Raw genomic sequence first — 27784 nt, forward strand, 5'->3', positions numbered from 1 at the left:
ACCCACGCCACCATTTGCAGTAAGTAATGCATTTTAACTTCAAGCCACACCCAAGCCACACATTTAGCAGTAAGTAGTGCCTTTCAACTTCAAGCCAAAGCACCCAAGCCACCATTTGCAGTAAGTAGTGCCTTTCAACTTCAAGCCACACCCAAGCCATCATTTGCAGTAAGTAGTGCCTTTCAACTTCAAGCCAAAGCTCCCAAGCCACCATTTGCAGTAAGTAGTACCTTTCAACTTCATGCCACAATTTGCAGTAAGTGGTGTCTTTCAACTTCAAGCCACACCCAAGCCACCATTTGCAGTAAGTACTGCCTTTCAACTTCAAGCCAAAGCACCCGCCACCATTAGCAGTAAGTAGTGCCTTTCAACTTCAAGCCACAGCCAAGCCACCATTAGCAGTAAGTAGTGCCTTTCAACTTCAAGCCACACCCAAGCCACCATTTGCAGTAAGTACTGCCTTTCAACTTCAAGCCACACCCAAGCCACCATTTAGCAGTAAGTAGTGCCTTTCAACTTCAAGCCACCATTTGTAGTAAGTGGTGTCTTTCAACTTCAAGCCAAAGCAACCAAGCCACCATTCGCAGTAAGTAGTGCCTTTCAACTTCATGCCACCATTTGCAGTAAGTGGTGTCTTTCAACTTCAAACCACACCCAAGCCACCATTTGCAGTTAGTGCCTTTCAACTTCAAGCCAAAGCGCCCAAGCCACCATTTGCAGTAAGTAGTGCCTTTCAACTTCATGCCACCATTTGCAGTAAAATGAACCATTTTAGAACCAATAGACATTTTTTTTTGCAAGCTTTAGAATCGATAGACATTTTTTGCAAGCTTTAGAACCAATAGACATGTTTTTTGCAAGCTTTAGAACCAATAGACATTTTTTGCAAGCTTTAGAACCAATAGACACATTTTTGCAAGCTTTAGAACCAATAGACACATTTTTGCAAGCTTTAGAACCAATAGACATTTTTTTGCAAGCTTTAGAACGAATAGACATATTTTTGCAAGCTTTAGAACCAATAGACATCTTTTTTTGCAAGCTTTAGAACCAATAGAGACACTTTTTGCAAGCGTTAGAACCAATAGACACACTTTTTGCAAGCTTTAGAACCAATGGACATTTTTTTGCAAGCTTTAGAACCAATAGACACTTTTTGCAAGCTTTAGAACCAATAGACATTTTTTTGCAAGCTTTAGAACCAATAGACATTTTCTGCAAGCTTTAGAACCAATAGACATTTTTTTGCAAGCTTTAGAACAAATAGACATTTTTTGCAAGCTTTAGAACAAATAGACATTTTTTTGCAAGCTTTAGAACAAATAGACATTTTTTGCAAGCTTTAGAACCAATAGACATTTTTTGAACCAATAGACATTTTTTTTGCAAGATTTAGAACCAATAGACATTTTTTTTTTTACAAGCTTTAGAACCAATAGACATTTTTTTGCAAGCTTTAGAACCAATAGACACTTTTTGCAAGCATTTTAGAACCACTAAGGGCACTCACATTTGAGTGCACATGTGTTCAGTGTTATTCACAGCTCAGAGAAACGTGCCCCTCTGCCTTCCTCCATCTTGAAGAGACTGTGTGGCACACCACTTCCTGGTTTTATAGTCCCTCCCCCCTGCCGCCAGCGGGAGCAGCAGAGAGAATGGGGAATTTTGTAAAAACATTAATCTCTGTCATTTTTAATCGACGGGAAAAATCCTCGGCACACATGCGGCGGAGGGGGGCTCTGAACAAGGTGGCCAAAAATGACGGCCGTTGGTGGCGGCGTTCTCTCGGAAATCGCAGCACAGATGGCCAAAATCGGTCAAGAACAGACTTTTAGTAATATGGATGGATAAGATATCCTCTCATCCTAAATTCCAGTGAAAATAAGCCCAGTCGACCCATTCTTACATCATTTGTCAGTCCTGCCATCCCGGGAATTAACCTGGTGAACCTACGCTGCATTCCCTCAATAGCAAGAATGCCATTCCTCAAATTAGTAGACCAAAACTGCACACAATCCTCCAGGTGCGATCTCGCCAGAGCCCTGTACAACTGCAGTAGGACCTCCTTGCTCCTATACTCAAATCCTCTCACTATGAAGGGCAAAATGCCATTAGCTTTCTTCACTGCCTGCTGTACCTGCATGCTTGCTTTCAGTGACTGATGTACAAGGACACCCAGGTCTTGTTGCACCTCTCCTTTTCCTAATCTGACGCCATTCAGATAATAATCTGCCTTCCTGTTCTTGCCGCCAAAGTGGATAACCTCACATTTATCCACCTTTTACTGCATCTGCCATGCATACATCTCCTCACTCACCCAACCTGTCCACATCGCCCTGCAGCCTCATAGCATCCTCCTCACAGCTCACGCTGCCACCCAGCTTTGTGCCATCCGCAAACTTGGCGATGTTACATTTAATTCCTTCATCTAAATCGTCCGAAAGGTGATAACGAGTAGATATAAACAGTGAAAATCAGCAGGATGTCAGTGAAACTAGGTCGTTGAGGGTTGGGGAGGAACGGAGCGAGGTTGCAAGGGTTACTTGAAATTAGAGAACTCAATAGTCATGCCCCGGGGTTGTAAGCTGCTGATCTCTCAGCAAAGTATACTTCTGATTTCTATGTAACAGATCTAACCTGGGTTTCACAATCAGTACACGTTTCAGTATGTTATTCTCTCCATCAATGCCCTCAATAATACATCAATCAGCACATCACCACATCAGAGATGGATACAAACAGCTGGAGTAACACAGCGGGTCAGGCAGCATCTCTGAGCAGTCTGATGAAGGGTCTCAACCTGAAACGTCACCTATCTCTTTTCTCCAGAGATGCCGGACTAGCGGTTCACGCCAGTGACTAGTGCAGTTCCGCAGGGGTCGGCGCTGGGGCCAATTCCCTTCACATTGCATATTAATGATTTGGACGAGCGGATTGAAGGTTTTGTGGCCAAGTTTACAGATTATATGAAAATAGTTGGGGGGGGGGGGGGGGGGGGGGCAGGTAGTGTAGAGAAAGCAGGGACTCTGCAGAGGGACTTGGACAGGTTGGGAGAGTGGGCAGAGAAGTGGCAGATGGGATATAGTGGAGCAAAGTGTGGAGTCATGCATTTTGCAAGTAGGAATAAAGGCATTGACTATTTTCTAAATGGGGAGAGAATCCAGAAATCGGAGGTGCAAAGGGACACGGGAGCGCTGGTGCAGGATTCCCAAAAAGTTAATCTGCAAGTCGAATCGGTAGTAAAGAAAGCAAATGCAATGCTAGCATTTATTTTACGAGGGCTTGTATACAAAAACATGGTTGTAATGATGAGGCTCTTTAAGCTGCTGGTCAGGCCGCATTTGGAATATTGTGAGCAATTTTGGCCACCATATCTGAGGAAGGATGTGCTGGCTCTGGAGCGGGTCCAGAGGAGGTTTACAAGAATGATCCCAGGAATGAGTAGGTTAACCTATGATGAGCGTTTGTCGGCACTGGGCCTGTACTCACTGGAGTTTAGAAGAATACGGGGGGACCTAATTGAAACGTACAGAATAGTGAAAGGCACGGATAGAGTGGATGTGGAGAGGATGTTTCCATTAGTGGGAGAGTCTAGGACTAGAGGTCACAGCCTCAGAATTAAAGGACATTATTTCAGGAAGAAGATGAGGAGAAATGTCTTTAGTCAGAGGGTGGTGAATCTGTGGGATTCTTTACCACAGAAGGTTGCGGAGGCCAAGTCAATGGATATTTTTAAGGCGGAGAAAGATGGATCTTTGATTAGTACGGGTGTCAGAGGTTATGGGGAGAAGGCAAGAAAATGGGGTTAGGATGGAGATAGATCAGCCATGATTGAATGGCGGAGTAGACTAGATGGGCCGAATGGCCTAATTCTACTCCGATCACTTATGATCTTATGCTGTCTGACCTGCTGAGTTACTCCAGCGTTTTGTATCTATCTATGGTTTAAACCAGCACCTGCAGTTCCTTCCTCCACCATATCAGAGATCCTCGCTTTGTTCTATCCATACATCTCTCCGCAACTTATAACTAACGTGCTTTCTTTGTTCTGAAGCAAGGTCTGGTACCTGAAAAGCTCAATGTTTCTCCTTCCACAGACCCTGCCTGACAGACCCTGCACAGGCCCTGATCCACAGGCCCTGATCCACAGGCCCTGATCCACAGATCCTGATACACAGGCCCTGATCCACATGCCCTGATCCACAGGCCCTGATCCACAGGCCCTGATCCACAGATCCTGATCCACAGGCCCTGATCCACAGGCCCTGATCCACAGGCCCTGATCCACAGGCCCTGATCCACAGGCCCTGATCCACAGGCCCTGATCCACAGGCCCTGATCCACAGGCCCTGATCCACAGATCCTGATCCACAGGCCCTGATCCACAGGCCCTGATCCACAGGCCCTGATCCACAGGCCCTGATCCACAGGCCCTGATCCACAGGCCCTGATCCACAGGCCCTGATCCACAGATCCTGACAGGCCCTGATCCACAGGCCCTGATCCACAGGCCCTGATCCACAGGCCCTGATCCACAGGCCCTGATCCACAGGCCCTGATCCACAGACCCTGTCTGATCCACAGGCCCTGATCCACAGACTCTGCCTGACCCAAAGACACTCATCCACAAGCCCTGATCCACAGTCCCTGATCCACAGGCCCTGACCCACAGATCCTGATCCACACGCCCTGATCCACAGGCCCTCATCCACAGGCCCTGATCCACAGCCTGATCCACAGGCCCTGATCCACAGGCCCTGATCCACAGGCCCTGATCCACAGGCCCTGATCCACAGGCCCTGATCCACAGACCCTGATCCACAGGCCCTGATCCACAGACCTTGCCCCTTCCACAGGCCCTGATCCACAATGCCCTGATCCACAGACCCTGCCTGATCCACAGGCCCTGATCCACAGGACCTGATCCACAGACCCTGCCTGATCCCCAAGCCCTGATCCCCAAGCCCTGATCCACAGGGCCTGAGCCACAGGCCCTGATCCACAGACCCTGCCTGATCCACAGACCCTGATCCACAGACCCTGCCCTGCCTGACCCACAGACCTTTCTAATCTCATTTCTTCATTTGGAAAGCTTCTAAAACATCTGCAACATTCCAGTCATTCACAACAAGTGCTCCATCACTCCAGTCTTCCACCCTCCTGACATATCTTCAAGTATCTGAGCCCTTGTATTCTGGAATCCATTCCCTTAAACCATGGGCAGCACGGTGGTGCATTGGTAGAGTTACGGCCTTACAGGGCCAGAGACCCGTTTACGATCCTGACTATGGGTGTAGTCTGTACGAAGTTTGTCCCTTCTCCCTTTGACCATGTGGGTTTTCTCCGGGTACTCTGGTTTCCACGCACATTTCAAAGACATGCATCATTGTTGGCTAGATAGACACAAAATGCTGGAGTAACTGAGTGGGTCAGGCAGCGCCTTCAGTCTGAAGAAGGGTCTCGACTCGAAACATCACCTATTCCTTTTTTTCAGAGATGCTTCCTGTCCCTGCTGTGTTACTCCGGCATTTTGTGTCTATCTTCAGTGTAAAGCAGCATCTGCAGTTCCTTCCTACATGGGTTTGTAGGTTAATTGTCTTTTGTAAAATTGTCCCTAGTGTGTAGGATAGAATTAGGAGTATGGTCGATCGCTGGTCGGGCCGGACTCGGTTCACAGAAGGGCCTGTATCACATTGTATCTTTGAACAGAACTAAACTAAACCAAAGATAGGCACAAAAAGCTGGACTAACTAGCAGATGCAGTTTAATAAATGTGAGGTTATCCACTTTGGTGGCAAAATCAGGAAGGCAGATTATTATCTAAATGGTGTCAAGTTGGGAAAAGGGGAGGTACAACGGGATCTGGGGTCCTTGTTCATCAGTCACTGAAAGTAAGCATGCAGGTACAGCAGGCAGTGAAGAAAGTGAATGGCATGTTGGCCTTCATAACAAAAATAGTTGAGTATAGGAGCAAGGAGGTCCTCCTGCAGTTGTACAGGGCCCTAGTGAGACCACACCTGGGGTATTGTGTGCAGTTTTGGATGAGGAAGGACATTCTTGGTATTGAGGGAGTGCAGTGTAGGTTTACAAGGTTAATTCCCGGGATGGCGGGACTGTCATATGTTGATAGATTGGAGCAGCTGGGCTTGTACACTCTGGAATTTAGAACGATGAGAGGACATCTCATTGAAACATATAAGATTGTTAAGGGTTTGCACACGCTAGAGGCAGGAAACATGTTCCCAATGTTGGGGGAGTCCAGAACCGGTTTAAGAATAAGTGGTAAGCCAATTAGAACGGAAACGAGGAAAAGTGCACGTGGGAATCTGTGGAATTCTCTGCCTCAGAGGGCGGTGGAGGCCAGTTCTCTGGATGCTTTCAAGACAGAGTTAGATAGGGCTCTTTAAGATAGCGGTACTGATTGTAGATGATCAGCCATGATCACATTGAATGGCGCTGCTGGCTCAAAGGGCCGAATGGCCTGCTCCTGCACCAAATGTCTATTGTCTATATTGTCTAACTCAGCTGGTCGGGCAGCATCTCTGGAGAAAAGCAATAGGGACGTTTCAGGTCAAGACCCTTCTTCAGACTGAGCATCAGGGGAGAGGGAAACAAGAGACACAGACAGTTGCATATAGAGAGGTATAGAACAAATGAATGGAAGATGTGCAAAAAGTAACGATGATCAAGGAATGGTGGAGCCCACAAGGGTCCATTGTTGGCTGTAGGCTAGGTGGTAACGAGATACAGACAGTGAAGCTGGTACAACGAGGGTGGGGGAGGGACGGAGAGAGAGTGGATGCAAGAGTTAGTTGAAGTTGGAGAAATCGATCTTCATACCGCTGGGTTGCAAGAACCTCCCTGCCACTGTGCTTGTGCAGTGTGACTGTGAAGTGAATGGCGTTGATATTCATTCTCACAGGTTTGAAGAACATACCGAGAATGAAGATGGATGAGCCTGATGGTCAAGGGCAGAAAATGTTTGCAGACGTGCAGAGGCTGAATCTCCCTCACGGCTATCGGGCCCCGGAATCGGCCGACTATATCCGCTTCCTGTCAACTCGCAGCCTCACCATGACAAAATGCGTGCCTCGCAGTTGCACTTTCACCAGGTGAGCCGGCGACAAAGGGCTGCCATACTGTATCACGGCGGTGAAGCAATTCCGCTTCGCCCACGACCGCGACCACATTCTGTCCCGTGCTCACGCTGTCTCGGCAAGGCCAGCAGCAGCATAAACAAGGACCCAGTCGCACCCCGGCCACTCCCTCTTCTCCCCTTTCCCATCAGGCAAGAGGTACAGAAGTGTGAAAACGCACACCTCCAAATTCAGGGGCAGTTTCTTCCCAGCTGTTATCAGGCAGCTGAACCATCCTACCACAACCAGAGAGCGGTCCTGAACTACTATCCGCCTCTTTGGTGACCCTCGGACTATCCTTGATCAGACTTTGCTGGCTTTACCTTGCACTACATGTTATTCCCTTATCATGTATCAGTACACAGTAAATGGATGGGTTGTAATCATGTATTGTCTTGCTGCTGACTGGTTAGCACGCAACGCAAACCTCGGTACACGTGACAATAAAACTAAACTGAAGTGAAGGGCCGGTTTCCACGCTGTATCTCTAATGTCTAAAGTCCAAACTAAACTAAACTGACTGAACTGAACTGTCAACAACTCAAGGTTAAGTTTAGTTTAGAGATACAGCACAGAAACAGGCCCTTTGACCCACCGGCCCTCGCCGACCAGCAATCCCCGTACACCAGCAGTATCCTACACACTAGGAACACTTTACAATGTTTAACACATACGCAAGGTGAAAAAAGTGTCTGAGGTATGCCGTCTCTCAAACCGGGAGGAATTGTGTGAAATACAGTGGCTGCAAAGTCACCCAGCATCCAGGGGTGCGGCACGGTGGTGCAGCGGTAGAGTTGCTGCGTTACAGCGCCAGATAACAGGGTTCGATCCTGACTACGGGAGCTGTCTGTACGGAGTCTGTTAGACTTTAGAAATACAGCATGGAAACAGGCCCTTCGGCCCACTGAGACCGTGCTGACCTGCAGTCACCACACCAGCCCTATCCTACACACACTAGGGAAAATATTACAAATTACAGAGGCCAATTAACCTACAAACCTTTACGTCTTCGTAGTGTGGGAGGGAACCAGAGCACCAGGAGAAAACCCACGCAGGTCACAGGAAGTCACTCCGTACAGACAGCACCCGTAGTCAGCATGGAGTCCGGGGACGTGGCGCTGTTAGGCAGCAACTCTACCGCTGCGCCACCGTGCCACACACTTTTGTAGAGCTAGTGGGTTTTTGCTGTAACGGCTAGTGGGAACTGCAGATGCTGGTTTACACCGAAGATAAGACACAAAATGCTGGAGTGACTCAATGGGACAGGCAGCATCTCTGGAGAGAAGGGATGGGTAACTTTTCATGTCGGGAGGGGAGGGGAAAGGGGGGGATCAGGATTGTGGGAGAAATGGGTGTGTGGGCATCCAAGTTGGGCACGGGGGGAGAGAGGGGGAATAAAAGGGGAGGGTTATTGTCGTTTGTTGGTTAGTTAACTAAAATTGGAGAATTCAATGTCCATGCCGTTGGGTTGTGAGCTACTCAAGCTGAATATCAGGTGCTGTTGCTCCAGTTGGCGTATGCCCTCACTCTAACAATGGAGGAGGCCCTGGGCAGAAAGATCTGTGTGGGAATGAGAAGGGGATTTTAAATGATTAGCATCTAGGGGATCTGGTAGGCCTTGGCGGACTGAGTCTAAGTGTTCAGTGAAACAGTCATCTGTTCTATGGTTGGTCTCACCGATGTAAAGGAAGCCACATTGGAGGACTAAATGCGGTAGATGAGGTTAAAGGAGGTCCTCCTGAACCTCTGACTCACCTGAGTTGCTGGCATGTCTGGATGGATGGAGTAGAGATAAAGGGACGGGTGTAAGCAGACAGGTGCGGTTGTAGGGGAAAGTACCTGGGGAGGAGTCGGTTTGGGTGGAAAGTGATGAGTGATGTCAACAAAATAGAGAGAGTACAGAGGAGATTTACTAGAATGTTGCCTGGGTTTCAGCAACTAAGTTACAGAGAAAGTTGAACAAGTTAGGGCTTTATTCTTTGGAGCGCAGAAGGTTAAGGGGGAACTTGATAGAGGTTTTTAAAATGATGAGAGGGATAGACAGAGTTGACGTGGAAAAGCTTTTCCCACGGAGAGTAGGGAAGATTCAAACAAGGGGACATGACTTGAGAATTAAGGGACCGAAGTTTAGGGGTAACATGAGGGGGAACTTCTTTACTCAGAGAGTGGTAGCTGTGTGGAATGAGCTTCCAGTGAAGGTGGTGGAGGCAGGTTCGTTTTTATCATTTAAAAATAAATTGGATAGTTATATGGACGGGAAGGGAATGGAGGGTTATGGTCTGAGCGCAGGTATATGGGACTAGGGGAGATTATGTGTTCGGCACGGACTAGAAGGGTCGAGAGGGCCTGTTTCCGTGCTGTAATTGTTATATGGTTATATGGTAACCAAGGAGAGTCGGAGGAAGCGATCTCTGTGGAAAGTGGTGGGGATGGGAAGATGCGACTTCAAGACAATAAAACTAAGGGCAGGCTGGGAGATATTTTCGATGAACACCTCCATTCAGTCTGCCTAGACTCCTCCTCCCGTTCCCACACTGACCTTTCTGTCCTGGGCCTCCTCCACTATCAGAGTGAGGCCACATGCAAACTGGAGGAACAGCACCTCATATTTTGCTTGAGCAGCTTACACCCCAGCGGGCTGATGGGGATTTCTCTAGTTTCAAGAAATCCTTGCATTCCCTCTCTCCCCGTTCCTCCCGCACCCGAGTCATCCTGCTAGTTTCACTGTTCGTATCCCTTCATTATCACCTCCTCCACAGGCAACAAACGACCCTTGTGGGCTCCTTTGCCATCGGTGCCGGCTGTGATTTGTTCTAAACCTTTTCATACCTCTAGTTTTCCTCTCCCCTGACACTCGGTCTGATGAAGGGTCTCGACCCAAAACGTCACCTATTCCTTTTCAGACAGAGACTCATCCTGACCCCCGCTGAGTTAGTGCAGCATTTAGTGTCTATCTTAGATGTGATCGGTGTAGGGATCACGTTGAAGGTGGGGAAAAATGTCAGAAAATAATGTGTTGGATGCGGTGACTGGTGGGATTTCAGACATCTGGGAATCTAAAGAACAAAGGAATTTGCTCATTGATATTGTTTATGTGACTGTGTAGGACCCCATAAAGTTTAATTTAGTTTAGTTTAGAGACAAAACATGGAAACAGGGCTTTGGCCCACCGAATCCACATCGATCCCCGCACACTAACACTATCCTACACACACTAGGGACAATTTTTACATTTACCAAGCCAATTAACCTACAAACCTGTACGTCTTTTTGGAGTGTGGGAGGAAACCGAAGCTCTCAGAGAAAACCCATGCAGGTCACGGGGAGAACGTACAAACTCCATATAGACGGCACCCGTAGTCAGAATGGAACCCTGTCCTCTGGCGCTGTAAGGCAGCAACTCTACCGCTGCACCCTGGTTTAGACATTTGATTCATTCTACATCTGTTGACAAAAAAAGATTGGGCTTGGATATTTCCACAAAGAGTTTCATCAGTCTTTAGTAAACATCTTTAATGTTGGGCATGCCTTCATTCGGAAATGTGCAGATTGTGAAACTTGCAAAAATGTTTTGAATCTATTTAGTTGTGTTGTAAATGTTAAAGTGTATCTTCCTGGTTCCCTGCAAACTGTCATCTTTTTCTTATTAAGCGTTTGTTTTTTTCCAGCAATTGGTCAGTCCCCATATCCACTGCAGACAGTTTTGCTGCGATGTTGGCGAGCAGGAATATGTCGTTTATCCGAGGTAGTTTCAGAACCAAGTAAGTGTGAACTCAGCACAACATCGAACCCATGTACAGTGGCTCATGGAACAGTTTGATGGGAACACTATTTGATGCAATAACAAGTGCACATTTTATAAGGGTATAAATAGGCCATTCGGCCCATCGAGTCTACCCCGCCGATCAATCATGGCTGATCTCTGCCACCTAATCCCATTTTCCTGCCTTCTCCCCATAACCCTTGACACCCGTTCTAATCAAGAATTTGTCTATCTCTGCCTTAAAATGTTCCACTGACTTGGCCTCCACAGCCCTCTGTGGCAATGAATTCCACAGATTAACCACCCTCTGACTAAAGAAGTTCATCCTCACTTTTTTAAAAGAGCGCCCTTTAATTCTGAGGCTGTGACCTCTGGCCCTAGACTCTCCCACCAGTGGAAACATCCTCTCCACATCCACTCTATCTATGCCTTTCGTTATTCTGTAAGTTTCAATGAGGTCCAATGACTGGAGTTTTACCCCCCCACTGAGAGTAGGAAGATTCAAACAAGGGGACATGACATTCTTTTAGGGGGTAACTAAACTCTTTACAGAGAGTGGTACTGTGTGGAATGGCCCCAGTGAGTGGTGGAGGCCGTCATTTAAAAATAAATTGGATAGTTATCATCAAGGGAATGCTAGCGCAGGTATATGGGACCGGCACGGACTCATTCCGTGCTGGTTATATGGTTATATGGTTTATATGGAGTAGAGGCCCAGTGCCATCAAACTCTCATCAGATGTTAACCACTCATTCCTGGGATCATTCTTGTAAACCTCTCCTGGACCCTCTCCAGAGCCAGCACACCCTTCCTCAGATATGGGGTCCAAATAACCTATTAGGCGTTCTGAAATTGTTTTTAACGTTAATCATATTTCCATGCTAATGAATTCAAAGATTCAGAATGTGTGCAAATCGAGCTTTCAGAAACTACATATGAAATATTTCCAGATTTAACCCGAAGATTCAAGCAAGTGCTGAACATCACGGAGCCAGAGACCTTCACATGGGTGTGAGGATCTTTGTGTCCTCCCACAATTTCTCCTGTTTCAAATGCTAAATGCCCCGCACCGAAATTAGTTCTTAGGTTCATAAGTGATAGGAACAGAATTAGGCCATTCGGCCCATCAAGTCTACTCCACCATTCAATCATGGCTGATCTATCTTTCCCTCTCAACCGCATTCTCCTGCCTTCTCCCCATAACCCCTGACAACCGTAGTAATCAAAATCTGCCTTAAAAATGTTCATTGGCTTGGCCGCCACAGCTGTCTGTGGCAATGAATTCCACAAATTCACCACCCCTCGAGTCTTGACTCAAGAAATTCCACTCCATCTCCAACCTAAAGGAACGTTTGTTAATGCTGAGCCTGTCACCTCTGGTCCTAGACTCCGCCACCAGTGGAAATATCCTCTCCACATCCACTCCATCTAGGACATGTACAGGGCACATATTGAACACAGAGTGGCAGGTGCCTGGGCTGGTGGTGAAAGCAGATATGATAGTGGAGGATAAGCAGGTTTTAGGTAGGCACATGAATATGAATAGAGGGATGTGGAGAACATGGAGGTAGAGAAGAATAGTTTAATTTGGCATCATCTTGGCCACAGATATTGTGAACCTGGGTGACCGAGTGGATGTGGAGAGGATGCTTTTCACTGGTGGGAGAGTGTGGTACCAGAGGTCACAGCCTTAGCATTAAAGGACGTACCTTTAGGAAGAAGATGAGGGGGAATTTCTATAGTCAGAGGGTGGTGAATCTGTGGAATTCATTGCCACAGACGGCTGCAGAGGGCAAGGCAATAGATATTTTTAAGGCAGAGATAGATAGATTCTTAATCAGTACTGGTGTCAGGGGTTATGGGGAGAAGGCAGGAGAGTGGGAAAGGTAGATCAGACATGAATGGTGGAGTAGACTTGATGGATCGAATGGCCTCACTGTGCTCCCAACACGTATCAACTTATCTCGGCTGAGTTTGTGAAGAAGCTGGTCGGTCAGGACCATCTGACGTCAGCAGACCAATTTAGGAAGTTTAAACTTTCCTCCTGTGACCCTAACGTTTCCAGGCAAGTGCACACATGCACCCCTCAAGAGCGCCAGTGTGTGGGAGGAGCGGAGTTCCTGCAGTTCGTTCACACACCAGAGGAGTGCGCTGTCGAGCGGTAACTCACCACTCATGCAGGGGTTGGTTTGTATTCTGAATTAGGAGCCTGCAGCCAGGCCCTTGCTCACAAAGTGAAAGCATTTGGAGGGAGCATTTCCAGAATAAATATGTCACCACATGTCCTCAGGGCAATTTGCTCTTCCAGCGAGAAAAGGTGCTGGAATGGGAATGTCAGTTAGTGCCAAATATCACACAAGAATTAAGAAAATAACATGTCGGAAGGTGCTGCAGATGCTGGTTTAAACCGAAGATCGACATGAAATGCTGGAGTAACTCAACGGGGCAGGCAGCATCTCTGGAGAGAAGGAATGGGTGATGCTTCCTGTCCTTCTTTATAGAAACTTACAAAATTCTTAAGGGGTTGGACAGGCTAGATGCAGGAAGATTGTTCCCGATGTTAGGGAAGTCCAGGACAAGGGGTCACAACTTAAGGATAAGGGGGAAATCCTTTAAAACCGAGATGAGAAGAACTTTTTTCACACAGAGAGAGTGGTGAATCTCTGGAACTCTCTGCTACAGAGGGTAGTCGAGGCCAGTTCATTGGCTATATTTAAGAGGGAGTTAGATGTGGCCCTTGTGGCTAAAGGGATCAGGGGGATGGAGAGAAGGCAGGTACGGGATACTGAGTTGGATGATCAGCCATGATCATATTGAATGGCGGTGCAGGCTCGAAGGGCCGAATGGCCTACTCCTGCACCTAATTTCTATGTTTCTATGTTTACCCCTCTTCAGACTAGTCGGGGAGAGGGAAACGAGAGGTGCAGTAGACAATGCTGTATGGAGATATAGAACAAAGGAATCTTATTATTGAGTCCACATCGCAAGATTAGATATAGTTCAGCCAGAGCTGATCACACTTCTCAACATCTTCATTGTAGGCGATGAGATCGACAGCTGGGCATTGGTTTTCTGGCTGTGGGCACTTCAGCAGGTGTTCCACTGTTTGTGGTTCAATGCCCCATTCGCAGGCGACATAATTGGAGTTATATCCCCACTTGTGTAGACGCACCTTGACCCTGCCAACACCCGTTCTCAATCGATTGAGGCATTTCAAGATTTAAGATTCAAGAGAGTCTATTGTCATGTGTCCCAGATAGGACAATGAAATTCTTGCTTTGCTTCAGCACAACAGAATATAGTAGGCATGAATACAGAACAGATCAGTGTGTCCATAACCCATCGTATAAATATGTACACACATGAATAATTAAACAGATAAAGTGCAAATAAACAGATAATGGGCTATTAATGTTCAGAGTTTTGTTTAAGTTCAATAGCCTGATGGCTGTGGAGAATAAGTTGTTTCTGAACCTGGACGTTGCAGTCTTCAGGCTCCTGTACCTTCTACCTGAAGGTAGTGGGGAGATGAGTGTGTGGCCAGGATGGTGTGGGCCCTTGATGATGCTGCCAGCCTTTTTGAGGCAGGGACTCATTTCCATCGGGCCCAACTTGCGCCTGCTCCAGGAGGGAGTTGCTCACTTGCCGTTAGTCCCATAGTAGTTGAGGGAGGTAGAATGGATGTTCTATCATATGGAGACTCATGCTTCACTTGTTGTAATGCCAGCCTCAAGAGGAGTCACACAGTTAAGAAAACTTTTCCTCGACTTTAGGCTGGGAAATGTTGTCTGTCCGAACATTGGATGTGGTTGATCTGTCATCTGCCGCTGGTCCTTTATGCTGGTTCCTGGTCTTCTCATGTCTGGTGGGGCTTTGCCTGCCAGGAGGTAGAGGCTGTCAGTACTTGTTGGCTCGAGACAACCTGTGACAAGTCTGCAGGAAGCATTAAGGGCTGGGTCCAGCTTCTTGGCATGGGTGGATCTCTCCCATGCTGGGCATGCAGACTCAGCTGCAGAATAGCAGAGGGCTAAGGCAGTGGAACGTAGGGTCTGTGGGCTGGCACCCCATCTTGTGTTGGTCAGCTTAAGAACACCATTGCGCTCGCTTTCGCCTTTGTCGTCTCAATATGGGTCTTGAAGGTAAGACATCGGTCAAGGGTTACACCAAGGTCAACCGGGCTCCAATGTTGGTCCAGACCAGTTCACCTGAAGTTGTCTCGTGGCTTCTCAGTTTCTCAAGTGGAAGGCACACACCTGTATCTTAGACACTTTTACACAGAGGTGGTTCTCCTCATCATATAGTGCTAGTTGTTTGAGACAAATGAACCTTCTTCTTGCGTTTGAGGCAGCAGAGGTTATGTAATGGCCTCCAGGCGCTGTTCAATGTGCTGCTGAGACAAATGAATTCAAGATATGCAAATAAAAAATGAATGACAAATGACATTTAAATGGCAAATGAATGAAAGATATGCAAAAAAGTAACGATGATAAAGGAAACAGGCCATTGTTAGCTGTTTGCTAGGTGAGAACGAGACGCTGGTGTGACTTGGCTGGTGGAGGGATAGAGAGAGAGGGGAACGCCAGGGTTACTTGAAGTTAGAAAAATCAATATTCATACCATTGGGCTGTAAGCTGCCCAAGCAAAATATGAGGTGCTGTTTCTCCAATTTGCATTGAGCCTCACTCTGACGATGGAGGAGACCTAGGACAGAAAGTTCAGTGTGAGAATGGGAAGGGGAATTAAAGTGTTTGGCAACCGGGAGATCAGGTTGGTCCAGGCAAACTGAGCGAAGGAGCTTGGGTCTCGCCGATGTATAAGAGTCCACATCTTGAACAACGGATACAGTAGATGAGGTTGGAGGAGGTGCAAGTGAACCTCTGCCCAACTTGAAAGGACTGTTGGGGTCCCCGGACAGAGTCGAGGGAGGAGGTATAGTGACAAGTGTTGCATCTCCTGCGGTTCCAGGGGAAGGTACCTGGGGAGGGGGGGGGGAGAAGGGAAGAGTTAACCAGGGAGTTGCGGAGGGAACGGTCTCTGTGGGAGTCGGAAAGGGTTGGAGATGGGAAGATGTGACTCGTGGCGGGATCCCGTTGGAGGTGGTGAAAATATCAGAGGATTATGTGTTGTATGCGACGGCTGATGGGGTGGAAGATTAGGACTAGGGACTCTGTCCCTGTTGCGAATAAGGGGAGGAGGGGGAGCAAGGGCGGAGCTGTGAGGTACCAAGGAGACACAAGTGAGGGGCCTCATCTATGATGGGAGAGGGGAGATGGGTTCCCTAAAGAATGAGGGCATCTTGGATGTCCTGGTATGGAACACCTCATCTTGGGCGCAGATGAGTGTAGATGGAGGAATTGGGAGTTGGGGATAGAGTCTTTACTGGAAGCAGGAAGGGAAGGAGTGTAGTCAATGCAACGGAGATGGAGTTTAGGGATAGGGCCAGTGTACACCTGCCTACAAAGAGTACACCTGCCTACTTACCTATGTGCCGGAAGGAACTGCAGATGCTTATTTATACCGAATGTAGACATGAAATGCTGGAGTAACTCAGCGGGCCAGGCAACATCTCTGGAGAGAAGGAGGAGGAGTAGTTACTGATCAAGAACCTATCACTCTCCATTTTAAAAAGACCCAAAGACTTGGCAATGAATTCCACAGATTCACCACCCTCTGACTAAAGAAATTCCTCCTCATCTCCTTTCTAAACAAACATCCTTTTATTTTGAGGCTGTGGCCTCTGGTCCTAGACTCTCCCACTAGTGGAAACACCCACTCTATCCAAGCCTTTCACTATTTGGTAAGTCTCAATGAGGTCTGCCATCATCCTTCTAAACTCCAGCGAGTACAGGCCCAGTGCCGTCAAACGCTCATCATATGTTAACCCACTCATCCCCAAGATTATTCTCGTAAACCTCCTCTGGACCCTCTCCAGAGCCAGCACATCCTTCCTCAGATATGGGGCCCAAAACTGCTCACAATGCTCCAAATGTGGCCTGGCCAGCTGCTAATAAAGCCTCAGCATTACAATCTTGCTTTCTACTGTATATTCTAGTCCTCTCAAAATGAATGCTAACATTGCATTTGCCTTCCTTAAGGGCCTGTCCCACTTACTCGATTTTTTCGGCGACTTTCCGGCACCCGTCATAGTCGCAGCAGGCCGCCGAAAATGTTCAACGTGTTGGAAATCCAGAGGCGTCCAGAAAAAGGCACGACTCTTTGGGCGACTACTCATGACCATACAGGCTTCACCTCGCGACGTGTTACCTATATGGTCGTGAGTAGTCGCCCAAAGAGTCGTACCTTTTTCTGGTCACCGCTGGATTTTCAATATTTTGAACATTTTTGGCGACCTGCTTTGGTGACTATGACGGGTGCCGGAAAGTTGCCGAAAAAAATCGCGTAAGGCCTTTACCACCGACTCAACCTGCAAATTAACCTTTTCAAATTCCTGCACTTCCAAGGCCCCTTTCATCTCCAATTTCTGAATCGACTGTACGGAGTTTGTACATTCTCTCCTTGACCGGGTGGGCTTTCTCCGGGTGCTCCGGTTTCCTCCCACACTCACAAAGATGTACAGGTTTGTAGGTTAATTGGCTTCAGTAAAAATTGTGAGCTGTCACCAGTGTGTAGGATTGTGCTGGTGAGTAAGATTTGAGGACCTTCGTGGTGGTAATACCGGAATCAAAGAGGCACTTGGTTCAAATTACAAAGAGACTTGAACTTCAGTCCATCATCTGAAAGCAACTCAGCTGATGAAAGAATATTGCAAATGACGCCGTTACCTGTGAGGCTGCAAGATGTAGCATTGATGAACAGGGTCAAGAGCTCAGGAAGATTTTGAAAAAGCAATGAATGAGACAGCATTTGAGAAACTAACAAACATTGATAATATACCACCAGAACCTCTAAAGGCAGGGTTCTTCATAAATTAATTAGGTTGGAGCAGAAGTAGGCCATTCAGCCCATCAAGTCTACTCTGCCATTCAATATTGGCTGATCTATCTCTCCATCTCAAACCCATTCTCCTGCCTTCTCCCCATTACCCTGCGCTAATCAAGAATCTATCAGTCTCCACCTTAAAAATCTCCATTGACTTGGCCTCCACAGCCGTCAGTTACAGACACCTCTGCTTTCTCCAATTCAGCTCTGCTTGGCTGCTTCTTCTGACATGGCACAGCAGTTCCTGTAGCCACCTTTACAGAGCTTAGACACAAAGTGCTGGAGAAACTCAGTGGGTCGGGCAGCATCTCTGGCGAAAATGAATAGATGACGTTTCGGGTTGAGGCCCTTCTTCAGACTGAAGGATAGAAAAGGCAAGAACAGCAGAAACATCACCTATCCAAATTCTCCAGAGATGCTGCCTGACCCGGTGAGTTACTCCAGCATTTTGTGTCTATCTTCCGTATAAACCAGCATCTGCACTTCCTTCCTACATCTTTTCAGAACTAACTGTTTAGGATGACAAAGCAAGATTTCCCATTTGTAACCAGTGGTCAGTAAAAGTCACATGATCAAGAGAAATATATGTCTAGCTATGTGTGATGTACAAGTGTCTATGCTTGCTATGCATAGAGAAATGAAATACCACTGTTTGTGTGTGTGTGCATGTGTGTGTGCGCATGATGCATTTGAATGTGTGTGCACAATGTGTGTGTATCTGTGTGCATGGTGTGTGTTCATGTGTGTGCATGCATGTGTGCTTGGTGCATGTATGTGCATGTGGCTGAGTGTATGTGCGAGGTGCATGTGTGTTTGCGGTGCATGTGTGTGTGTGTTCATGGCGCTTGTGCATGTATGTGTGCGCGGTATGTGTGTGTGCGTGGTCTACATGTACGGTGTGTGTACATGTGTGTGTGTGTGTGATGTGTGTTCATGGCGCTTGTGCATGTGTGTGTGCGCTGTGTGTGTGTGCGTGGTGCATGTGCGTGTGTGTGTGTGTGTGTGTGTGGTGGTGTGTGTGTGCGTGCACTAGACTGGTGCATGGATGGTGTGTGTAGGATAGTAGGTCTGTGTGTTGAAAGGTGAATCATCCATCTCCTTTCCCCATGTTTTTAACTTGTTCGCCCTCTTCCTTCAGGACAAAATTGCCCAAGGTTGACAAGGATGAAAGGCCGTGGCTGCAATCTCCTGGCCGTTGCCCAGTCGCCCTGCGGCTCACCATGATGGGTGAGGGGATGAAGCTCTGCAAGTGTAACCCCAACAGGGTGCCCATCATCACTGACCTGGAGTTTGACACGTTTATCAGGAGAGCCATACCAGACATCCAGCAGATCATCCTTGTGTGTGTGGTGTCATCCTACCTCAACCTTCTACCTCATGACACCATGATCCAAGAGCTGTACGAGGAGATGAACCGGAACCGCAGCCAGCCCTGTGTGCAGGTACCATTGCCCCCGGCAACCAATACAGTGCAGGTACCATTGTCCCCGGCAACCAATACAGTGCAGGTACCATTGTCCCCGGCAACCAATACAGTGCAGGTACCATTACCCCCGGCAACCAATACAGTGCAGGTACCATTACCCCCGGCAACCAATACAGTGCAGGTACCATTGTCCCCGGCAACCAATACAGTGCAGGTACCATTGCCCCCGGCAACCAATATAGTGCGGGTACCATTACCCCCAGCAACCAATACAGTGCAGGTACCATTGCCCCCGGCTACCAATACACTCACACTGCTCCAAAAGAAATGTCCCTCTGCAGCTGAAAAATGAGCGTCATCTTCACCACTGCAGTTTTTGTGCAGCTTTTTAAAGCCCTGTCCCACGGTACGAGTTCATTCCAAGAGCTCTCCCGAGTTTGCCCTGATTTGAACTCGGAGATTTACGGTAATGGCCGCTCGTCGGTACTCGGGGCTCTCGTGGACATTTTTCAACATGTTGGAAAATCTTCACAAATCTTCCCGTGCTTACCTGCCGTTAGCGAGTCTTCCCGAGCACCTGCCCTTCATGTAACAAGTCGCTAAGAGACGTCGCCGAGCTCCGACGTACCTGCTACGTTCATTCTGCGTGTTTACCACGAGTTTGATATTTTTTTTTAAACTTGGGAGAGATCTTGGAATGAACTCGTACTGTGGGACAGGGTTTTTACCTGTTTTTCCCTCAGGAAAATTAATTTCATTTTTCAATGGGATTTTCAAAACTCCGTCTCTATGGTTCATTTGCTATTTGCAAAATTCATTTTCAGTGGGATTATCAACCTCTCATCTCAAGAACCACTTACTCTTACTCACAGATAGTCTTTTATTCACAAACTCCCTTCAATTCTGAAAGAGAACTATTTAACGGGCTGAGTTGCACTGCTGTCTTCGTCCGTACAGAGATTCATGATCTCCTGTGAGCTCCTCTCAAGTGCCTTTGCACGGTGGCGCAGCGGTAGAGCTACTGCCTTACTGCTCCAGAGACCCGGGTTCGATCCTGACTACGGGCGCTGTCTGTACGGAGGTTGTACGTTCTCCCCGTGACCTGCGTGGGTTTTCTCCGAGATCTTTGGTTTCCTCCCACACTCCAAAGACGTGCAAGTTTGTATGCTAATTGGCTTGGTATAAATGTAAATTGTCCCTGGTGTGTGTAGGATAGTGTTCGTGTGCAGAGATCGCTGGTCAGTGCGGGCTCAGTGGGCCGATGGGCCTGTTTCTACGCTGTATTTCTAAACTAAACACAGATCTGGACCCTTCTTGGCCACTGCTGCTGATCACTGCCACATCTTCTAGTTTGCTGCTTCTGGCTACATTAGGAAAGAGACAGCCCACACTTCCTCCATATTCGGGGGGTGCAGACTCCATCCACTTTGTTGCTCATTTAAGTTGTTATTTAAATGTAATTTCCTCGACAATGAGTTTATCATCGTGGAACAAGCCTCCAGTTTGGCGGATGAATTGATTTGCGCTGTTGTCTTTCTGCTCCATTGCAATGGGTCTAACCACATTTCCCACTTGCCATCAGAACGGACTCGATCCATTCCGAATATTAAGGTACGATATCAGCACGGCAAGCACCTACACGGGCCAGACGACTGCGCTGCTAGTGGAGCGACACAACGTAACTCCTGGCATGTTCCTGGTAAGGAAGAAAGTTGGGTGCATGGGAATTAAATGAATAAATAGACAATAGACAATAGATAATAGACAATAGTTGCAGGAGTAGGCCATTCGGCCCTTCGAGGCAGCACCGCCATTCAATGTGATCATGGCTGATCATCCCCAATCAGTACCCCGTTCCTGCCTTCTCCACATATCCTTTGACTCCGCTTTCTTTAAGAGCCCTATCTAGCTCTCTCTTGAAAGTATCCAGAGAACCGGCCTCCACCGCCCTCTGAGGCAGAGAATTCCACAGACTCACAACTCTCCGTGAGAAAAAGTGTTTCCTCGTCTCCTTTCCAAATGGCTTACCCCTTATTCTTAAACTGTGGCCCCTGGTTCTGGACTGCCCTGCCTCTAGTGTGTCCAAACCCTTAAAAATCTTATATTTTTCAATAAGATATCCTCTCATCCTTCTAAACTCCAGAGTGTACAAGCCCAGCCGCTCTATTCTCTCAGCATATGACAGTCCCGCCATCCCGGGAATTAACATTGTAAACCTATGCTGCACTCCCTCAATAGCAAGAATGTCCTTTCTCAAATTAGGGGACCAAAACTGCACACAATACTCCAGGTGTGGTCTCACTAGGGCTCTGTACAACTGCAGAAAGACCTCTTTGCTCCTATACTCGACTCCTCTTGTTATAATTTGCTTTCATCACTGCCTGCTGTACCTGCATGCTTACTTTCATAGACTGATGAACAAGGACCCCCAGATCCCGTTGTACTTCCCCTTTTCCCAACTTGACACCATTTACATAGTAATCCGCCTTCCTGTTTTTTATACCAAAGTGGATAACCTCACATTTATCCAAATTAAACTGCATCTGCCATGCATCTTCCCCCACTCTGTCCAAGTCACCCTGCATTCTCATAGCATCCTCCTCACATTTCACACTGCCACCCAGCTTGTAATGAATGTGTCACGAGCTTCAAAATGTCCTAATCAATGGGTGTCCCAATGGGCGTTTGCAGGTAGAGCTGCTACCTCACAGCACCAGAGACCCCAGTTCCATCCTAACCTTGGGTGCTGCCTGCGTGGAGCTTGCATGTTCTCCCTGTGACCACGTGGGTTTCCTCCCGGTGCTCCGGTTTCTTCCCACATCCCAGAGCCATGCGGGTTTGTCGATTAATTGGCCTCAATGTTTTGCTGCTGGTGCGGGGAATGGATGAGAAAGTGGGACAACGAGTGTGACTGGTGGTTGGCACGGATTCACTGAGCAGAGGAACCTGTTTCCTTGCCATTCCATCTTGCCATTCAATCAATGATCGTATTTGAGGTTAATTTGAAATGCAAGATCTGCTCCAAGTGTACAGCTTGATAGTTTGAATGTTCTAGAAAGTACCGCAGCAGTTGGCTGGAGAGGTCACGGTGTGGCAAACCAATGAGGAATGCAAAATGTATTCATTCCTTGTTCCCCGACAGGATGAATCTTTTACAGTGGGAATTCCCCTGGCTGTGGAGTGGAGGTGGTGGGGAAAGGAATGTTGTCCAGTCATTTTCATTTGGTGGAGTTTACTTTCGAGATACAGCGAGGAAACAGGCCCTTCGGCCCACTGAGTCCGCACTGACCAGCGATCACCCCGTACACTAATACTATCCTGCACACTAGGGACAATTTACAATTCTTTGAAGCCAATTAATTTACAAATCTGCACGTCTTTGGAGTGGGGGAAACTGGAGCACTCGGAGATAATCCACGCAGTCACGGGGAGAACGTATAAACTCCATACATACAGCACCTGTAGTCAGGATCGAACCCGTGTCTATAGCGCCGTGAGGTAGCAACTCTACCGCTGCTCCACCGTGCCACCCTATTTCTACAGTCTATTTCTGCAGACTTATTTATTTGCACATCTATCTGCGTTGACTACATTTGTATGTGTTTCCGAAAAGGTATCTGCCAGTTTACACCTCTATAAGATTTACTGGATGTCAGGGTGAATAAAACACTCAACAGTCTCCCACATGAGTTTAGTTTAGTTTAGTTTAGAGATTCAGAGCGTAAACAGGCCCTTCGGCCCACCGGGTCCGCACCTTCCAGCGATCCCCACACACTAACACTATCCTACACACTGGGGGCAATTAACTTACAATACTGTACGACTTCGCAGCGCAGGAAGAAGCGGAAGATCTCAGCGAAAACCCACGCGGTCACGGGGAGAGCGTACAAACTCCAGACAGACAGCACCCGTAGTTAGGATCGAACCTGGGTCTCTGGCACTGTGAGGCAGCAACTCTAGCGCTGCGCCACCGTGCCCCCCCCCCATCCCCCAAAGGACATGATTAGATATGGGAAACAAGCTACAGGCTCCAGTTTCCCACAGGGCACTGACAGGAATCCAGCCACAACTTTTATTGTGAAAAGGAGAAACTCCTCCCATGCCAGTACGCAGTTCATACTGGCAGGCCAAAGCTGTCTATTGTTCCCATTCAGTCCCACATCCTGGACCGTGGCCAGTGAACAGATTCCAAGATAAAGTATATCCGAGCTGTGTGAAGGGTTCTGACCTTAGCTGGAACATCCCACTCACAGTCACTCTAAGAACCGCTGCCAACCCAAAGCTGCACAAACCCGTTTGTTTTCTGTAACTTCAGACACGTCCTTTTAATGGGAAAAATGTTGCGCTCAAAGCAAGGAAATGAAGTTTAGAGACACAACGTGGAAACGTGCCCTTCAGCCCACCGAGTCCATGCTGACCACCGATCACCCCGTACACTACCAAGTCAATGGATATTTTTAAGGTGGCAATTGACAGATTCTTGATTAGTACGGGTATCAGGGGTTATGCGGAGAAGGCGGGAGAATGGGGTTGAGAGGGAAAGATAGGTGAGCCAAGATTGAATGGCATACTAGACATGAACGGCAGAATGGCCTAATTCTGCTCCTAAAACCTATGAATTTTTGCAAAATACTGCGAATGTTGGATAACTAAAAGACAGAAAATACTGGTGCAGTCTCATGGATCAGTTGGCATTTGTGAAGAGGGAGAAACTGAGTTTAGATTTCAAATCAGAGATCTTTGCATCAGAGTTGGGAAAAGTAAACTTTGGCACAGAGAGTGCAAATTCTTCCCCAACCCACATGCCTGCAATTATCTCGAATATAAACAATAGCCCAGTCCAATCTGTTAAAGTATTGGAGTTAAACTGGGATTATGCCACTTAACGTCATTTGTTCAAAGTAAAATGATCGGACTGATCCACACACTTCTGCCCCCGACTCTCTCACACATTACTTTTGACACACCGCCCAACATGTCTCATCTGCACTAGTCCCACCTGCCTGCATTCGATCCATATCCCTCTAAACCTGCCCTATCCATGTACCTTGGTACACAAAAATGCTGGAGAAACTCAGTGGGTGCAGCAGTATCTATGGAGCGAAGGAAATAGGCAACGTTTCGGGCCGAAACCCGGAAGGGTTTCGGCCCAAAACGTTGCCTATTTCCTTCGCTCCATAGATGCTGCTGCACCCGCTGAGTTTCTCCAGCATTTTTGTGTACCTTCGATTTTCCAGCATCTGCAGTTCCTTCTTAAACACTATCCATGTACCTATCTGAATGTTTCTTAAACATTGCAATAGTCCCTGCCTCTACTATCTCCTTTAGTTTCGTGTTTTAGTTTTGTTTACTTTAGAGATACAGCACGGAAACAGGCCCTTCGGCCCACTGAGTCCCGCCGACCAGTACACTAGCACTATCCTACACACGAGGGACAATTTACAATGTTATCGAAGCCAATTAACCTACAAACCTGTAGGGCTTTGGAGTGTGGGAGGAAACCGGAGCACCCGGAGAAAACCCACGAGGTCACGGGGAGAACTTACAAAGTCCGTACAGTCGGCACCCGTAGTCAGGATTGAACCCGGGTCTCTGGCGCTATGAGGCAGCAACCCTACCGCTGCGCCACCGTGCCGCCACACACACACATGCAAACATGCTCCATCTATCTGCCTACTATCTCAATAGACAATAGACAATAGGTGCAGGAGTAGGCCATTCGGTCCTTCGAGCCATTCAATGTGATCATGGCTGATCATCCCCAATCAGTACCCCGTTCCTGCCTTCTCCCCATATCCCCTGACTCCGCTATTTTTAAGAGCCCTATCTAGCTCTCTCTTGAAAGCATCCAGAGAACCTGCCTCCACCGCCCTCTGAGGCAGAGAATTCCACAGACTCACCACCCTCTGTGAGAAAAAGTGTTTCCTCATCTCCGTTCTAAACAGCATACTCCTTGTTCTTAACCCTTATGGCCCCTGTCCCACTTAGGAAACCTGAACAGAAACCTCTGGAGACTTTGCGCCCCACCCAAGGTTTCCGTGCGGTTCCCGGAGGTTGCAGGTGGTTGCCGGAGGTTGCAGGGAGTGGAAGCAGGCAGGGAGACTGACAAAAACCTCCGGGAACCGCACGGAAACCTTGGGTGGGGCGCAGCTTCTCCAGAGGTTTCCGTTCAGGTTTCCTAAGTGGGACAGGGGCATTTTAATCCCCTTAATCTCCATCTCCTGCTGTCTCCAACCATCTAATACAAGTGCTATCTTGGAGCAAGCATCATATTTGAATTGAAGAGGAATGGTTTGTGGGCTAAACAGGGTCAGTGAGCTGACGCTGATTCCAAAGAGGCAGCTGTTAGTGTGGTCAATGCAACAACTTCCTGCCAGATGGGAAGTCCACCTTCTTTGGGCTTGGCAGTGGTTCAGCTGCTGCTCGAGCCCAGCTCTCAGCTCCCCTGCTGGAAACAACAAGTTTCAAATGTCAGTCCCGGCACATGTGTTTCCATACTGTGCAAGCATCATCAGGAATGGGTTTGCAGTGTGCAGTTAACACAGAGAACGGCAGTGGAATTCCTGTGGGCAGCAAAGGTCACGCTGCAGCTCAATCCCAGAGAGCTGGAACTGGCTGAACCACTCCTAGTTCTGCGTATCATCACCAGCATCTGAACAATAACCCTTTCCTGCTCTTCGTACCAAAGTCAGTGTAAAAACACAGTCTGACGAAGGGTTTTGACACACCGCCCAACATGTCTCATCTGCACTAGTCCCACCCGCCTGCATTCGATCCATATCCCTCTAAACCTGCCCTATCCATGTAGCTTGGTACACAAAAATGCTGGAGAAACTCATGGGTGCAGCAGCATCTATGGAGCGAAGGAAATAGGCAAGGTTTCTGGCCGAAACGTTGCCTATTTCCTTCGCTCCAAAGATGCTGCTGCACCCGCTGCGTTTCTCCAGCATTTTTGTGTACCTTCGATTTTCCAGCATCTGCAGTTCCTTCTTAAACACATAAAAACACAGTAGTTTAGTTTAGTTTATCTTAGGTCTGAAGATGGGTCTCAAACCGAGACGTCACCCATCCCTTCTCTCCAGAGATGCTGCCTGTCCCGCTGAGTTACTCCAGCGTTATGTGTCTATCTTTGGTATAAACCAGCATCTGCAGTTCCTTCCCACACATTTGGTTTAGTTAAGTTTAGTTTAGAGATACAGCACGGAAACCAGCCCTTCAGCCCACCGAGTCCGTGCCGACCAGCGATCCCCGCACATCAGCACCATCCTACACACACTACGCTTATCCCAAGCCAATTAGCCTGTAAACCTGTACGTTTTTTGGAGTGTGGGAGGAAACCGGAGCACCCGGAGAAAACCCACGCTGGTCACGGAATGTGCAAACACCATACAGACTGCACCCACAGTCAGGATTGAACCTGGGTATCTGGCGCTGTCAGGCAGCAACTCTACCGCTGCGCCACTGTGCTACAACTAACATTAACCCTGAGTAGAGGCAAATATACTTCTGTTAGAGAGTGTTTGGAGCACACTTTCACAAAGGGAAGTGGAAGCACTGTACTTTTAAGGTCGCCTTGGGAATATTTTTGATAAGCTATGAGTGAAGTTACTTAGGAAGATGGCACATTGACCTTCATCGGCCAGAGCATCTATACATAACTAAAACACATCTTGTTATCTTCCGGTTTGCGCGGTTTTTCTATTTGTGCAAAAGCGGTACGCGATAGTGCTACGATGTTTCGCCAGCTCACTCACCATTCTCCTGTGCTGCAAGTACGTCAAGTTTTGTTCCGATTGGTGGCATAATGTAGCAGGGTTTAAAAATCTTAAAAACCGCGCGTGCGCAGATCGATCTCCTCTCCTGCCAGTCAGCGTCACGCGGATTGGTCTCTTCTCCTGTCACTCCGCGGGACGGTCCACCCCTTCCTGCGCCATGGCGTCTTTACCGGAGCTGAGGGAGGCTCTGGATGGCCGGCGGACACAATTTCAGAAGCGGCCCGGCGCGGAGTCGGAGATGTCGCCGATGTCGCCAAACGGAAAGTGGAAACTCTGATTCTGGCGCAGGAGAACGGCCAATGACCAGCGCCCGCTGTGAGTCCCTGTCGCATCCCCAGCTCCAGCCCCTTCCCCTCTGGCCCCCTCGCTGGCTCCTGCCCCCATACCCCCGTGATACCCCATTCTCCCCATGGCTCTTCCCCGTCCTTTCTCCAAGCTCTCTCCCCCTCCCCCCCCTACCCCCCTCACCCTACTCCCCCCCCCACCCACTCACCCTACTCCCCCTCCCCCCCAGGATTCTACCCCCCCAGGGCCTGAGCTACAGGGAGAGGTTGAGCAGGCCGGGACTCTATTCCTTGTAGTAGTGCAGGAGAATGAGGGGTGACCTTATAGAGGTGTATAAAATCATGAGAGGAATAGATCGGGTATAGATGCACAGAGTCTCTTGCCCGGTGAATCAGAGGACACAGGTTTAAGGTGAGGGTAGGAAGATTTAATAGAAATCTGAGGGGTAATGTTTTCACAC

At 48.0% G+C, this 27784-nt stretch overlaps 1 protein-coding gene across 1 annotated transcript in view; it reads left to right on the forward strand.

Annotated features, from left to right (window-relative positions):
* The window catches only part of LOC129707640 (uncharacterized), a 95275-nt gene that overhangs the window by 47460 nt on the left and 20031 nt on the right, over positions 1-27784 (forward strand). Inside the window, exons 14-17 of the mRNA XM_055652777.1 lie at positions 6923-7112; positions 10805-10897; positions 18977-19280; positions 20847-20963. Coding sequence (XP_055508752.1) covers positions 6923-7112; positions 10805-10897; positions 18977-19280; positions 20847-20963 — 704 coding nt within the window. The remainder of the gene's footprint in view (positions 1-6922; positions 7113-10804; positions 10898-18976; positions 19281-20846; positions 20964-27784) is intronic.

This window comes from Leucoraja erinacea, chromosome 22 (genome assembly GCF_028641065.1).
Source record: "Leucoraja erinacea ecotype New England chromosome 22, Leri_hhj_1, whole genome shotgun sequence".
Lineage (NCBI taxonomy): Eukaryota > Metazoa > Chordata > Chondrichthyes > Rajiformes > Rajidae > Leucoraja > Leucoraja erinaceus.